Genomic DNA, 15,342 nt, shown 5'->3' on the forward strand with positions numbered 1-15,342 from the left:
GCCAGTGTTTGCAGGCTTCACGAGGTAGTGCAAATCCGGAGAATCCTATGAGCGACGGACGGATCAGCTTGCCCCCCCCCCCTCCCCCCTCTCTCCGCCCCCCCCTCTCTCCCCGCCCCCCCTCTCCCCGGGGCACCTCTCCCGCCCCCCCCCTCTCCCCTCTCCCCTCTCCCCCCCCCCTCTCCCCGGGGGCCCAGCCCCGCCCCCCTCTCCCCGCCCCCCTCTCCCCTCTCCCCGGGGGGGGCACAGCCTCTCTTCCCTTTACCCCATTTTTAACTTTAACTGTAAAATTAAAGTAAATTATTAAGAGAAAGTTTCGGGTTTTACGGCTGTTCCTTAAAACAAAAATTATTGTAAAAAGTGTTGCAGGTGTGTGTGGTTTTTGGCTGTTCAGGTCGGCGGCCGCTCACCTGCACAGTCACTTCACATTGTGTCCCGAGAAGCGCTTTGAGACGTCTCCAGCACATGATAAGCCATTACATCAAATAAAAGGATTATTATTATTATTTCCTTTTGTAGGGGTTCAACCCTGTCTCCCCCCCTCCTGCCCCCATAGCCCGGACTGAAAAAACTTACAGAACCATTTAATTCGATTTTTGTTTTAGGATTTAAAAAAACACACGTTTGATCAGAAGTTGTTAGAAATTAAGCAGTTTATAGATGGGGTGGGGATGGGGGGAGTGGGGAAAATCTTAGCTTCTCAATTTTCAAAACTTATAAATTCTCAATTTCCTCAGCATTTCCTTGCTTTGTATTTTTCTTTTTTCTCTCTCCCCTTCCCCAGAGGGAGCAGTTTATCTGCTCTCTACAAAGGGTTGTGCCTCTTATCTGAGTGATATTGTTATACATGCAACGACCTTGAAAGGTTTGCATTGCAAAACTGCTGCCAACATGAGGCCAGTTTGTGTTCTCTTTAATCACCATTTCAAAGATCTAACAGGGCACCTGATCACACTGAGCCGTGTCTGCTTGTTTGCATTGACCAATATGTGAACAGTAACTTCTTAGTGATTCATAATCCACAATTGTTTGTGGGACACTGAGCCTCCACCTCTCTTGTTCACTTCCACCCCTCCTTACATATCTATTGTGTCTTGGGACATCCTCCCGACGTGAAAGGCGCTGTACCAATGTAATTTTGTTGTTGTTGTATTACCTTCTCCCTAGTGTTTCCTCTTAAATGCATTGATTCGTTTTGCTTTAGCCACACTTTTTGGGAGTGAATTCCACATTCTCACCACCCTCTGCGTGAAGAAATTGCCCCTAACTATCTTTTATATCTACTCATAGCTCTTATATTTATGCTCCCTTGTATTGGACTCACCAAAAAGTGCAAATAGCCTATTAATACCACGTTATCAAATTGTTTCATAATTTTAAACACCTCTCAATCATCTCATCTCCACACCACAGTAAAAAAAAGCTTCCACCGTGTCCAATCTCTCTTGAAGCTATGTTCACCCATCCCTGCTAACATCTGTGTAAATCTATGCTGCACTCTCTCCAGTGCCTCAATATCCAATACTGTACAGTTTAGTAGTACCACAAAGTGTTGTGCATTTTTAGGATTGCTGAAACATTTATATTCTCGATTAGGTGATGCAACTTTTAAGGGACTTAGCTGGAAGGATGCTTGCTGGCCCAAAGGGAGTTGGAACAGGCTTTAAACTTCTCCTCGGTGCTGGTGCACTTGCTTATGGCTTAAAAGAATCTCTGTTCACAGGTAAGTGCACCGGGACACTACCCCACGTGAAGGGCATTGTATAAATGCAAGTTGTTGTATGGTTTTGTCACACTAGTTTGGGATGTGAATTAAGAATTTGTCCTTAGTAATAACTATTAGTTCGGCTCAGTTTTAGTTAGGGTTGCACAATAGCCTGAACCAACGACTCATTTGGCTTAAAATGACAGACAGAAAGAAGGATTCTTTTGTGCTGATTACAATTTTGCTGTGTCTAAGAAACGATGGTACATCATGTTCATGTGGTGCTCTTGTATAATGCAGAACTATCTTTGACATAATAATAACAATCCTTGCCTTTGATATAGCTCTTTTCACGTCTTCTAGACGTCTCAAAGCGCTTCACAGAATAGACTGTAAAGTGCAGTGACTGTATATTTGTGGGAGAAATGCGGCAGCCAATTGCGCACAGCAGTGTCCCACAAACAGCTGTGGATTGAGTGACTTTTTTTNAGGGATTATTATCCCCGGAAAAGCAATCCACCAATCGACAAACAACTGGGCTCCTACTTGTTGCTAGATAAACACAGGCATGTGGAATAAGAAAACTTGCCCAACATTTTGCCCTGCTGGGAATAGAGCCAAGGTCTCTCACTTGTGAGGCAACGGCTCTAACCACTGAGCTACAGGACTTAATAATAATAATAATCCTTGCACATACAGTGTGATTTCCATTATATTTTTGAATTCACAAAATTAGACCCCGCGTTCTAATGGTTCTGGATAAAAAGTATACACTGACCCTGCTTTTAGGTCATTAAGTTGCCACTGGTGTCACTTTCAGCTTTCTACATATGTGCCAAAACACTCACAAAAGTGATTACAACTCACGTGCTGGCTTCCTGCACACTAAACTCTTGCACAGGGAGTTGTCTGGTCATTGCCAGGAGAAGCACTTCCGAAAATTGGGGCTCCCCACAATCCCCATGTTAGAAGTGCTCTCATGGTCTATAGCGAGGTGCCTTATAACAGGGTCAGTCTGTAGTTTGTGACCAGCAATGTTTGGGCATGTTAGTCTTGCTTGGTTAGTGTCAGTCTCACATTGGAGTCCGAAGCTTGTGGGTTTAAGCCCCACATCAGTACTTTGAACTCACATTGCAGAGGGTAACATTTCAATGCAATGCTGCGAGTTTACTGCATTGTTGGGAGGATTATTTATTACCGATTGTTTTTGACTTGCATCATTATCTTACAACTGTGAAGTGTTGATACAACTTTAATGTTAGTCAATTTGAACTTTATTTGATGTTTCATTTTCTGTGGGTTTTGTGACTTGTTTTTCTTCAGTGGATGGTGGGCACAGAGCTGTGATGTTTAATAGAATAGGAGGAGTTTCCATGACTACAGTCCTAACTGAAGGCCTCCACGTAAGGTACAAACCTTCCTCCAAATGCATGGACTGTTTATGAATTGTAGATTCTCTATGAATGTTTAACCAATTAAACTTTTGCCCATTCCCCTTATTTTGTCATCCAATATCCTGCTCAAGATAACTGTACAAAATGCGTAATTCTCACTTCGCGTGGAATGTGAAGGGCTCTGAATACCATGCTTGTTTGCCTTTGTAGAATTCCATGGTTTCAATATCCAGTTATTTATGATATCCGAGCAAGGCCAAGGAAAATCTCCTCTCCTACTGGAAGCAAAGGTAAATTACATTACTGTGTCTACATATAGAGGTCATTACCACTTTAGGGGAAGGTGGTTTATAGGGAACAAGTGTCTGTGTTTCCACAGGGAAATCTAAATTAGAAAAAAATCAATTTAAAGAGTGACTATAAACCATAAAACCAAGTCAGCTACAGTAAATATCTCATTGATCCATAGATTGGGGACTATATTGGTGGAGTCTTCAAATTAATGTAATAAGGATTAGTGAACCATCAAGGGGCCTGCAATGGCTGATCTAGTTTTGTAATTGGGAACAATTACTAATGGAAAGTTTCCCATTAAGCATTTATGGTATTATTTGAGGTGATAATGTTATGCTTTGAACACAGGGGAAAATTCTATCTGATGTTCAATTATTTATAAACTTTGGTTTCAATTACTGTATTTTAATTTTTTTCAAGGTTACTGTTAACTAAAATATCATTCTGCTGGCAGCAGTAGTGTTGATACACTTGCGCTCCAGGATGCTACCCCACATGAAGGGCCTGTATAAATGCAGGTTGTTGTTGGTACTGTATACGGGCAGTGTGGGCAAGTCAATGACATGATGCCATGTGCTCCACCACAAACAGATGTGTTTTTTGCAGATTTTCTACATGTCGTTTGGCTGAATGGTTCAATCTGTCTGTACTGATCAGTAAAGTATGTTTTCCACTTTCTGGTATGTGCTGGCTATAGATATCTGCCTTTACTGCAGGAGATAGTGTTCTTTCAAAGTCTTACTAAAGTGATGCATTCTGTTCACCGGGTGTAATACTTTCAGGAGCCAGAAGAGGGCTCCAGGATAACAGCGTCAGCTCTGTTTGTCAACCCAAAACGAGAGAGAGGGTTGATGTTCAGTCAGTGATCTGAAGGGGAGAATTTGTGTTGAAATCAATGTTGAATATTTAAAAACTTGATCTTAAAGAACAAAGCATCTTCTTTGTAAAGAAAGTTTGCTTTTTTAGTTGACTGCGTGTGTAATCCAGTAGTGTATGAAATGTTTTTGTGTTAATTTATTATTATAATTTAATGTTGTGTTTTAGATCTGCAGATGGTAAACATTACTCTCCGCGTTCTTTCTCGGCCAACTGCAGCAAAGTTACCAATGTTGTACCAGCGTCTGGGGCTGGACTATGAAGAGAAAGTGCTGCCCTCTATAGTTAATGAAGTACTAAAGAGCGTTGTGGCCAAGTTCAATGCTTCCCAGCTGATAACCCAACGAGCTCAGGTACAAGAGGAACAAAACAGATTTTGTTTTCAAACAAATCAAATGTAATCAGTGTGCATTGCTAAGGAGTTAGCATCTGTATTTTTTAAAATGTAAAAATCTACTTAAGTTCACATTTCAGCAATAAAGTACAATTAGCATTAAGTGTCTTCTGTTAAGTAACTATTTTAGGTTTACAAACTTACATTTATATTGCAATGGTGTAGGTGTCATTGCTGATTCGCCGTGAGCTGAGAGATAGAGCGAATGACTTCAATATTATCCTGGATGATGTTGCTATCACAGAGCTTAGTTTTGGCAGAGAGTACACAGCGGCTGTGGAATCTAAACAAGTTGGTGAGTATAGCTAGAATATTGCACATAAAACCTTTGTTTCTTCAAATATTAGATTCTCTGTTTCCATGAAATTAATATTTACATTTTGTAACCAATTTATACTGATACTGATAGAGAAGGTTTAGCACACTATTATGTTTTTATTCAAAGACTTTTACACAACAAAGTTGGTTTGGTGTAAGTTATAGCCTTTGGCCACAATTGCAGCTGTTTAGTTGATCAGTTAGCATTGTATTTGTGCCTGGTGTAGTGCTGTGGGTCCCACGATAACTACAGTAGTGTTTATGGTGTAGCTCTGCATAAGCTGGAACATGTAATGAGCCACTGATTTTCTTCCCGACGTTGAATTGTATAATTAGTGATTTTATTTGCTTCATGTATTTCAGGTGAATTTAAAGTGATTATATTATACTACTGAAATGAGAATTATGCCTGAGCAAAGTGAACCATTTGGAGACATTTGAGGCTTTGTAATCCCAGCAATATTTGAGTGTGTTACATTATTATCTTTTGTGTTTGTAAATGAATAGCTACCAGGGACTCACACAAAGAGGAAATACGTTTCCTGTTTAGAAATCTGGCTGCTGGACTAAGCTGTCTCATACCCCTATCTGCCAATGAAATGGCACTTTCACTTTTTGCAATAACAGGAAATGTGTTGCTTCCTGCAACAAAACTTTCAATGTTAACTGATCAGCTTGTGCATCACTTCTGATGGCAGTGATCTTCAAACTAACTGAAAGATTAGCGTGTTAATCAATACATTGTGATTGTGTCCTTATTCGGGGAGAAATAAACCTTAGGCGGCAAACATCCCATTTTGTTACAAAGTAAGATCTGCAATTTTGTGTTGTAGATTGAGAGAATGTTTTTGTCTTCAGTTACTGAAATGCAGCAACTAAATTCATTTAAAATGTGTTAACGTTGTTCAGCTGGATGAAAAGCTATAATGTAACACTGGGACTAGCCGGATTTTTAATTGAACTGTTTACATACCAAATAGCGTTGTGTATGTTGCTTGTAACCGAACACAAAGTGAGGTGCACTCAACAACCGTTTATAAACAGTCTGCAGTTGACACACATCTTCCAAGATAAATGTTTTTTTAATATAAAACACAGACTCGATTATGGCTAGAATATTTTTCCATTTTGAGCGTTTATAAGAATAATAATCCTTGCATTTCATATACCGCCTTATCCCATCTTCTAAGCGTCTCAAAGAGCTTCACAGAATATACTGTAAAGTGAATTGACTGCATATTTTGTGGGTGAATAGCGGCAGCCAATTGCACAAAGCAGCGTCCCACAAACAGTCATGGATTGAATGACCACATTATTATTATGTTTTTTGAAGGGATTATTACCCCCGGAAAAGCGATCTGCCAATTGACTAACAACCAGGTTCCAATTTACTGCTGGATAAACAGAGGAGTGGAATAAGGAAATTTGCTCAACGTTTTGCCCTGCCTGGAATCAAACCGAGGTCCTCTCGCTTGCAAGGCCAGTGCTCTAACCACTGAGCTACGGACTACACAGGACAGTTACTTTTAAATGTAAATTAAAACACAAATCTGTCCCAATAATGTGCTTTAGATTCAGCCTCAGAACACTGTATCAGTATGTCATATTCCATCTTGCACATCAGCAACATTAGACTCTTTAGTGGCATTGAGGTAGTTTTATGATTCTGGGACAGACCAATCTAAAGTCAGCACATCTGCCTTGTGTATCAAATGTTCAATTTATTTACTTTAATTCTAATTAGGCATTAGAAATTGGCTTCTGAGAGATGCATACTGCCCTTTCACCTTTGGAAACTGGGTCTTAAATCATAATTGTAACCACTCATCAAATTATACTGAACAGTGCTCAGTGTTATAAACTAACATCACAAAAAAACCACCAACAACTTGCATAGCAATTTCTCAGGTAGCGTCTCGGAGCACTTAAATTGATAATTCCTCATACAGGTGTTTCATTCTTCAGTACTTACTGTATTATAGTTGAGTATCATGATTCTATTTCTGGATCTGTAGTGATGATTGTTAGCAGTTTTAGCAGACAGTGGCATGAAATGAGTGGTGCAAAGCAACTTCATTCACCTGCTCTGCCCAGCCCCTGGTCGGAGCATGGAGTAAAGCTACAGTGTCTTTATCCAGTTTAGGAGGGAAATCTGCCACAGTAGTACTTTCTTAACAACTGGTGAAACTACTGGTCGTTTCGCCAATAAAATACAGTCAATTCACATTACAGTATATTCTGTATATATTTCTGCAGAAATGCTTTGAGATGTCTCGAAGACGTGAAAAGAGCTATATCAAATATAAGGATTATTATTGGAGAGATTGAATATCGATGCAGATGTGTCAACCAGGTGAATGAAGAAAAAGGGGAAACAACTAATCGGAAGAACAGTTACATTAAATGTTTTTCTTTTTGAATTCTTGAATTTTAAGTTTAAATCCTCATGCTTTTCTGAATGTTATTTTAGACTTTGTAGCTTGTCAAGCATTATAGCAAGCGTAAGCCTATGTAATAAAGCGTAAGCATATATAATTGTGTTCTGACGAAGCATTGTGGACCCGAACCGTTGACTCACTTTCCTTTCTCCATAGATGCTGCCTGACCTGCTGAGTGTTCTCAGCCATTTCTGTTTCAGATTTCCAGCATCTGCAGTATTTTGTGTTTTGTATGTAATAAAGCAATTGTGTGACTTTCTGTGTTTTGGTGTTCAGCCCAGCAGGAGGCACAGAGAGCCCAGTTCCTTGTTATAAAAGCCAAGCAAGACCAAAGACAGAAGATTGTGCAGGCAGAGGGTGAAGCTGAAGCAGCCATCATGGTATCCTTAAAAGGCAGCAATGACTCTATGTCTTTGCTGCAATGATGGCTCATAAAATGTTGCATTGGAAGAATGAATGGAACTTAGAAGTTACAATATATGATGCAGAATTTCCCAAAACAAATCTAACAGTGCTAATAATAACATTGATGTTACAGAAACAATGTAGTGAATTGGAACATACTGTCATAAAGTGATATGACTTGGGCAAGTTTCCTTACTCCCCACAGAGCCTAATAATAATCCCTCCAAAACAAAACAATAATAAATTGGTCATTTTCAATCCACGACTGTTTGTGGGACATTGCTGTGCACAATTAGCTGCCGCGTTTCGCCCACAAATATACGGTCAATCCACTTTACAGAATATTCTGTGAAGCGCTTTGAGAAGTCTAGAAGACGTGAAAAGCGCTATATCAAATGCAAAGGTTATTATTATGACTGAAATTACTGCTTTATGTTTCTCACGTGGGACATTTTGCCTTTCAAGGGGAAGGAAAATTTAACTTCCTTCAATGCTCATAATTTTTTAATGTACTTTTGACTGGCTTGGAACGTAGTAGATGGTAGAAGAGGAGAAAATAACTGCCACGTTTACATGAATGGGAATTAAGTACAGGAAAATGGTTTCTGAAGACATTTTTGCCTCTAAGTAGAAACTTCTACTTGTAAATATAATTTAAAACATTTTTAAGATGTGAGTTTTCCCGGTTGAGAACAGTGGCGTCCTCGAGGTTGTGGGTCAATGTTGCTTCTCTGTTTTGGGGGGACAAGGACTATAATATTCCCATCTTTACCTAGTGTTTTTATGCATGTGATATAATGAAAGACCTTGACTGCCCAATCTAGCTTGGAGAGGCTGTTACCAAACATCCTGGTTACTTGAAGCTACGTCGAATCCGAGCAGCTCAGAATATTGCAAAGACGGTCGGTGATATTTGCTTTTTACAACAACTATGCTGTATTGGCAGCTCAACCTGTTTGTGCATATGATTGCAGTTTATATTAATACAATACTTATTTGAGAAGTCCATATTAGAACATTCTCATTACAGTTATCGTCATATTAAATCTGAAACAGTCATCCAGCATTCAATGGTTTAATAGAATCCTAAATGAATCATTTTCCATCTTAGAGCGGAAGGAGAACATTCATTCATTTGTAAACTTTTTATGCAATTTTGAGCTTCCAAACACAAGTAAATTGACCATTGTCAACCATGCTGAATCAACAACAATAACTTGCATTTACATAAGACCCTTCAATCAGGGTAGCGTCCCAGAGCACTAAAATCAGTGAAGGAATTCATTGTGTGGTTTCCTTTAGTTAAAGGACTAGAGTGCTTTTTTAAGTACTTTTGTTTTAAAACGCTCTTCTCATTTAGCATTTTCCATATATTTGAGGTTGAATCAGGTTTCTATAGGATGAATTATTTATAACTCTGGCCCCTTTGGGTGTGTTTTGTTCTTGGGATAGTGCTCTGCCCACTATGTGCATTATTATGTCCTGTTTATTTTGGCGTCCTTAAAAATTTATTTGAATAGAACTGGTTCTGGAGGTTGGCTCCTGCTCTTGTTGCATTGTTGAGTGGAAACAACTATAGAGCTTCTTCTCCTCTACAATGAAGGACCGCAACAATTGCTTTCTGTGGAGTGCTCATTAAAAAACATAGAGTGGAATTAGAGGAGGTGTTAATTTGTGGAATAGTCCTGAGCAGGTTCAGTGGCCAAATGGCCTTTCCCTGTTGCTGAATTCCTATGAAACAGCTGAAAAGGGTTCTGCACAGATCTTTAGCAAAGTCAATATTTCTCTACATCAACATGGCGGTCAGTGCTGGTGTCGAGCTTCCCTATGGGTCCTCTCCAGTTTATACATTTAACAGCTACTGACTTTAATCGACCATCTAATAGTCTCTTATTTTATTACTTTCTCTGACCTCTTCTTCCTTCCTTTGCCCAATGGCTGTGTCGCAGGCCATGCCCCATGACAGGCAGATAATCTCTGCCAATATGGACCATGAGAAAGCCATTGAAACAGTTTAGAATTGCCCTCTTTACATCCCCTGTTCCCCCTACTCTGAGTCAACCAGTATGTCAAATCAATTTTTGTTTGAAATTTCTTTCAGTGTCTAAATTGTGTGAGTGTTCTGAAGAGGCCAAAATCTTTATCGTTACAGATTTCCACATCTTTGAACAGAGTTTACTTGAATGCTGAAAGTCTTGTGTTAAACCTTCAAGATCTAAATTTTGACAAGTAAGGTGCATTTTAAACATAACTTTTTGTAATCTGTTTACTATTTCTAGCTTTCTAATAGGATTTATTTAAAAAAAATTATTGTACTAAGCATAATTTTGTATACTTTTTCATATCTATTGAAATTATCTTTGGGGAAATGATTATGATCAAAATCTACATTTTGTCAAACCATCTATGCATTAATCAACATGAGAATTACAGTTACCAAATGTGGTGTCTGGTATTTGTGTCGGATATCTCCAAGTCTGGTTTTGTTTTAGTTGTATAACAAATTGCCAGTCAACTATTGATTCTGTTGTGATATCAATCTTGCTTTGCATTATGTAGCGAGACATTAAATAGTACAGAAAAATATTAAATGCGCAGTACAGAAAAACACTAAATATGCAGTACAGAAAAACACTAAATACACAGTACAGAAAAATACTAACCCTGACTGACCCTGAAAGAGAAAACATTGGACGAGCCTTTGCCTGTAGTTCAGTAACTCATTATGTTTAAATTTTAATCTGTGCCACTTTGCAACAATGTTGGTGCAGTCCCGGATCTCTCTTGTTTTCAGGTAAAATACAATACAAATTACATGTTAGGAGGAAGTCCCAAGACCCTGGACAATCAGGGATTTGAACCTGAACTGGATTGCTCACTCCATTGCAGTGGCTGCTGATCTCACTGTGGATATAGCCCTGCTGGCTACTGATTTATGTAGAATTTAAAATTCATGCAAATTTCAAGACATTTCATGTCCTGCACATTTTACATCATCTACCTAGAGGAGACTCAATGAGCAACTGTGAAGTCCTCTTATTTGATGACATTGAATGTGTTAGTCACATCTTCACGGCTCCACAGTTTATGAAAGACATTATCTCTGTTATACAGGGGATTCACTTAGAATGCAATTGGGATATGGCCACCAATACTGGGATCCAAATCCTTTCATTGCTTAAAACAAGTCGACTAGGTTGTCAAAGCGCTGCTGGGGTCTCTTCCTGCAAGCCAATAATGCTTCTTTTGTGAAGAAAGTGTTGGCAACGGTACTTGTCCAGAGCAAGTATGTGAGGTATGCAGTAAGTTGTGGCAGTGTCCACCTGAGCATCAGTTTTTATGCCTCTTTATACCCCAAGGCAATGGCTCCATGTTATAAAAAGGGTTTTCCGGTGATGTGTTGGTTATGTGATATTTTCAAGCCTAAGTCTGGGTTATTAAACAAATGGAAAATTATTTAATGTGATTCTGGTCATGTGAGCTAAATAGAATTCCCTTAGTGCAGATGCAGAGTTAAATTCATGGCTGTTTCAGTCTGAAATAGCAGATGTTTGAGTAGTCATAGAATCATACAGCACAGAAGGAGGACATTCAGCCCATCGTGTCTGTGTCGGCTTTGAAAAGAGCTTCCAAATCAATCCCACTCCCCCGCTCTCTCCCCATAGCTCTGCAAACTTGTCCTCCCCAAGTCAAGTGAGTCATGGAATTAGGAGAATGTATTTAAAATGTTAATAAATCCAAAGTATACAGAATATATGGTTATTGCTTTGTCACAAAGTTTTTTTTAAAAGAAAGCAAACCTTTATGTTATTGTAGATCTAAAACAGCATCCTCGTTCCATTAATTACTGCTCTAAAGTTCTATTTTGGACCAAGTCTAGTGCAAAGCTTTTAATTCCTAATCCGTTAAGTAGATGTTCAGGTGTTGGCCAGCAAGCAGCCAAGGGGGAAGTTTAAGTCCTTCAGGTTATTGCTCCATAACCAGACACATTGTTTTATGTCCAAATTATTGAGTGATATTATTGAGTTAGAATCATGACCTTTCTAAGTAGGAAACTTAACTCGGTTAAAGCAATCAGAGAATTATACAGGAGGCAATTCGGCCCATGGTGCCCGTGCTGGCTCTTTGAAAGAACTGTCCAAATTAATCCCATTCCCCCGCTATAGAATCATAGAATCATTTTCTAAATGCTTATCTTGGCTTTTAATGAAAGGACAAAGGATGTTGGAACATTTAAGCTTGGAGACTACCAAATTTTCATCATTGATATGTCATGTGGAAATTCATTTAAATGCCTTGTCTTATAAACATACTGTATAGAGTTCAGATAACACTTCTGTTATCTTACTCAACTCCTAGGTTTTTAAGGTCATTGTGTTAATCTGAATACAACCTTTAAGTAACACAACTGAAGTGCAGAAAACCTGAAACAAAGTATTGAACACCAAATTACTCAAGTCAGTGTAACCTAACGTAGTGTGAAGGATACTTCAAAATCAGATGACACAGCCCCGGGTCCTAGTACAGAGATTGTTTGCTCTCCACTGCACTATTTATGATGGTTCTTATAGGAAATGAGGACATGTCAGTGCAACTCAACCTTGTAGGAGAATGCCCATTCCCAATTGAATAAGAAGAAAACTTCCTGATTGCCTTAAATATGTGTGATTTATTGACTACATAGAGATGCAATTTGATTTTTTTTGCTGTATGATTGACTTCACAATTTAACAATAACTTTCTATTCTACCATTTTCCCCTCTTCAACCTCAACAGTTTAAGGTAAGATTTCACTTTGATTTTAATTGCTCTAAATACGGTTTGTTGTTAAACACTAATCTATTTTGTCATTGTCATTAGGAGCTTTTATATTGTCTTTGCGCTTTTTAAAAAATTCATTACTTCAGCCTTGTAACACGAGTTGCAAAGATTAGGGCAGAAGGCAAATGCTGGAGGTATGATGGGTTGGGGGACTTTTGACATTACTCATAGGATTTGGAATGATAGTGCAATTTTGAAGAGGTGTGTAATGACATGAAAGATATCTCACTGATTATCTGCTCCAGTTAATTTTTTATTTCCTCCAATGGGATGAAACCTAAGTGACGTAAAAGGGAAGTTTGTTTCGGTTTCTGTAGGAAGAAAAATGTTGGATGCTGGAGGAGGGTTGTGTATCTCTGTGGTGTCAATGTTAGTAACTGCAGTTAGGTTAACAAGACTGATTGGTAATCAATAGGAACATTTGGGGAATGCGGTCATTGCAAAGGAGGCTGTTCTTGGTTTAAAGTTATTAAGTAACTTGGAGGAGGAATCCTAATCAGTTCCAACACTCACAGTACTTATAAGAGATTGTTCTTATTGAATGCTGTGGATTAAATATACAACTAGGAATATTAGAGGATATTTTCATAAAAGTGCTGTTATATGTTTGGAGGAATTAATTTCAGTTAGTCCTTGCAATTGTAACCAACCTAATATTTGTAAATATGATATGCTCTTAAAAATGTTAAATTCCAAAAATAATTTTCACCTGAACCAAATAGTCAGCATTTACTGTATAAAAACAGAAGTGGCTGGGAACACTCAGCAGGTCAGACAGCATCTATGCAGAGAGGAAAGTGAGTTAATTTTTCAGGTTGATGACCTTTCGTTAGAACTCAAAATTTACTGTTTGATTGCTGAAGCCCTAAAGCTGAGTGAATGGTATCCCCCCCCCCCCCCCCCCCCCCTTCTCTCTCCCCCACCTCCCTTTCTCTCCTATGTCTTGTAAGATCACTAACCTTTTCCTTTCCAATAAAACGTATTTGTTCATTTAAAAAAACAAAATTAGGATTTTTATGTTAAGTATCACCATAAGATCAGCCTCAACATCTTAAGTTTTGTTCCACTTAAAGGATGCAGCCACCTGTAGGCAAGAAGTAAAACACAAAATGTAGAACTTGATCCCTTTTGAGAAGACTACAGAAAAACGTCATGTTATTTGTCTACGGAACTGAGATGGGACATTGCAGAAAAAAGTAAAGGAGAAGTATTATCGTCTGGAGTGTAATGTTTTTGAATTCTATTGAAATAACATGCCATGGATATGATGTACCATCCTTCAGGACACTCCTGTACTTGTCAAAAGTTTGCAGCTTTTCCCCCAATTATTGCAAAGGACCAATAAACACTTTTGGGATGAATTGTTTTATCCATGTTTTTGTATACACGGTACACGCATGAACACATACACATGAACACATACACATGAACACATACACATGAACACATACTGTACACACGTGAACATTGCCGTTGTCAATGTTCAAGGATCTTGTTGGGGAATTGACATTTGTAACAGCAGTGAATTAACATCGAGCACAAAGCTGTGAATCAGACACTGCAGAGACAGCTCCGTGTGCAGTGACTCCCACAGAGCCGCCGCTGACTCTCAGCCTCTCGGTGTGAGCGGCTGAAACCTCAGCAAACGTGGCAATGGCCGGTAATGCCACCGAGCAAAGTGCCGGTCATGTTCCTCAGCATCAGCTGCAGCACTTGTGTGGGTGAAAGAGACCGCAGTGTAGCTCAGGGCACTAGTCAGGGGCAGTGGGGTACCCCCCCCCACACTGCACACACCCCCTGCACCCCCCAACTGCACCCCCACACTGTACACACCCCCTGCACCCCCCCTCACTGCACACCCCCACTGCACCCCCCCCCACACTGCACACACCCCCTGCACCCCCCCACTGCACCCCCACACTGCACACACCCCCTGCACCCCCCCACTGCATCCCCCTCACTGCACCCCCCCACACTGCACACACCCCCTGCACCCCCCCTCACTGCACCCCCCCCCACTGCACCCCCCGCCACTGCACCCCACTGCACCCCCCCCCCCCCCCCACTGCACCCCCGCCCCCCCCCACACCCACTGCACAGGGAGAAAACCCGCTGCTGGTTTTGGGTGATTTTTAACAGTTTCTCTGCTAAAAGCTTGAGGTTAACCCGGAAATGAGCTTCAGAGAATGGATGGAAACAGAGAGTGACAGAAAGGAGGTCAGTGAGTGGGAGAGTGAATGAGAGAGACAGTGACAGAGAGAGAGAGAGAGAACGTTGTGAAAAGAGAAGTGAGTGTAAATGGTAAGACTGGATGTTGGAGACAAGATGGCGATATAATGATATAATGCGGAGGGGGGGGAGGGGAGGGAGGTGAGGGGGGGGGAGGGAGGTGAGGGGGGGTGAGGGGAGGGGAGGGGGGGTGAGGTGAGGGGGGGTGAGGTGAGGGGGGGGGTGAGGGGAGGGGGGGTGAGGTGAGGGGGGGGGTGAGGGGAGGGAGGGGTGAGGGGAGGGGGGGTGAGGGGAGGGGAGGGTGAGGTGAGGGGGGGGGTGAGGGGAGGGGGGGGTGAGGGGAGGGGGGGTGAGGGGAGGGGGGGGGTGAGGTGAGGGGGGGGGGTGAGGGGAGGGGGGGTGAGGTGAGGGGGGGGGGGGAGGGGGGGTGAGGTGAGGGGGGGGGGGTGAGGGGAGGGGGGGGTGAGG

At 40.7% G+C, this 15,342-nt stretch overlaps 1 protein-coding gene across 1 annotated transcript; it reads left to right on the forward strand.

Annotated features, from left to right (window-relative positions):
• Positions 1–1,596: 1,596 nt before the first annotated feature.
• On the forward strand, positions 1,597–14,004 carry phb2b (prohibitin 2b; the record flags this gene model as incomplete). Its single annotated transcript, NM_001292920.1, is given in 10 exon segments — positions 1,597–1,723; positions 3,029–3,113; positions 3,310–3,389; positions 4,438–4,622; positions 4,829–4,958; positions 7,696–7,799; positions 8,649–8,726; positions 9,977–10,053; positions 12,601–12,606; positions 13,719–14,004. Coding segments are annotated over 10 exon segments (900 nt in total), but the record flags the coding sequence as incomplete, so codon positions are not given.
• Positions 14,005–15,342: the final 1,338 nt, after the last annotated feature.

Source organism: Callorhinchus milii, unplaced genomic scaffold (genome assembly GCF_018977255.1).
Source record: "Callorhinchus milii isolate IMCB2004 unplaced genomic scaffold, IMCB_Cmil_1.0 Scaffold11, whole genome shotgun sequence".
NCBI lineage: Eukaryota > Metazoa > Chordata > Chondrichthyes > Chimaeriformes > Callorhinchidae > Callorhinchus > Callorhinchus milii.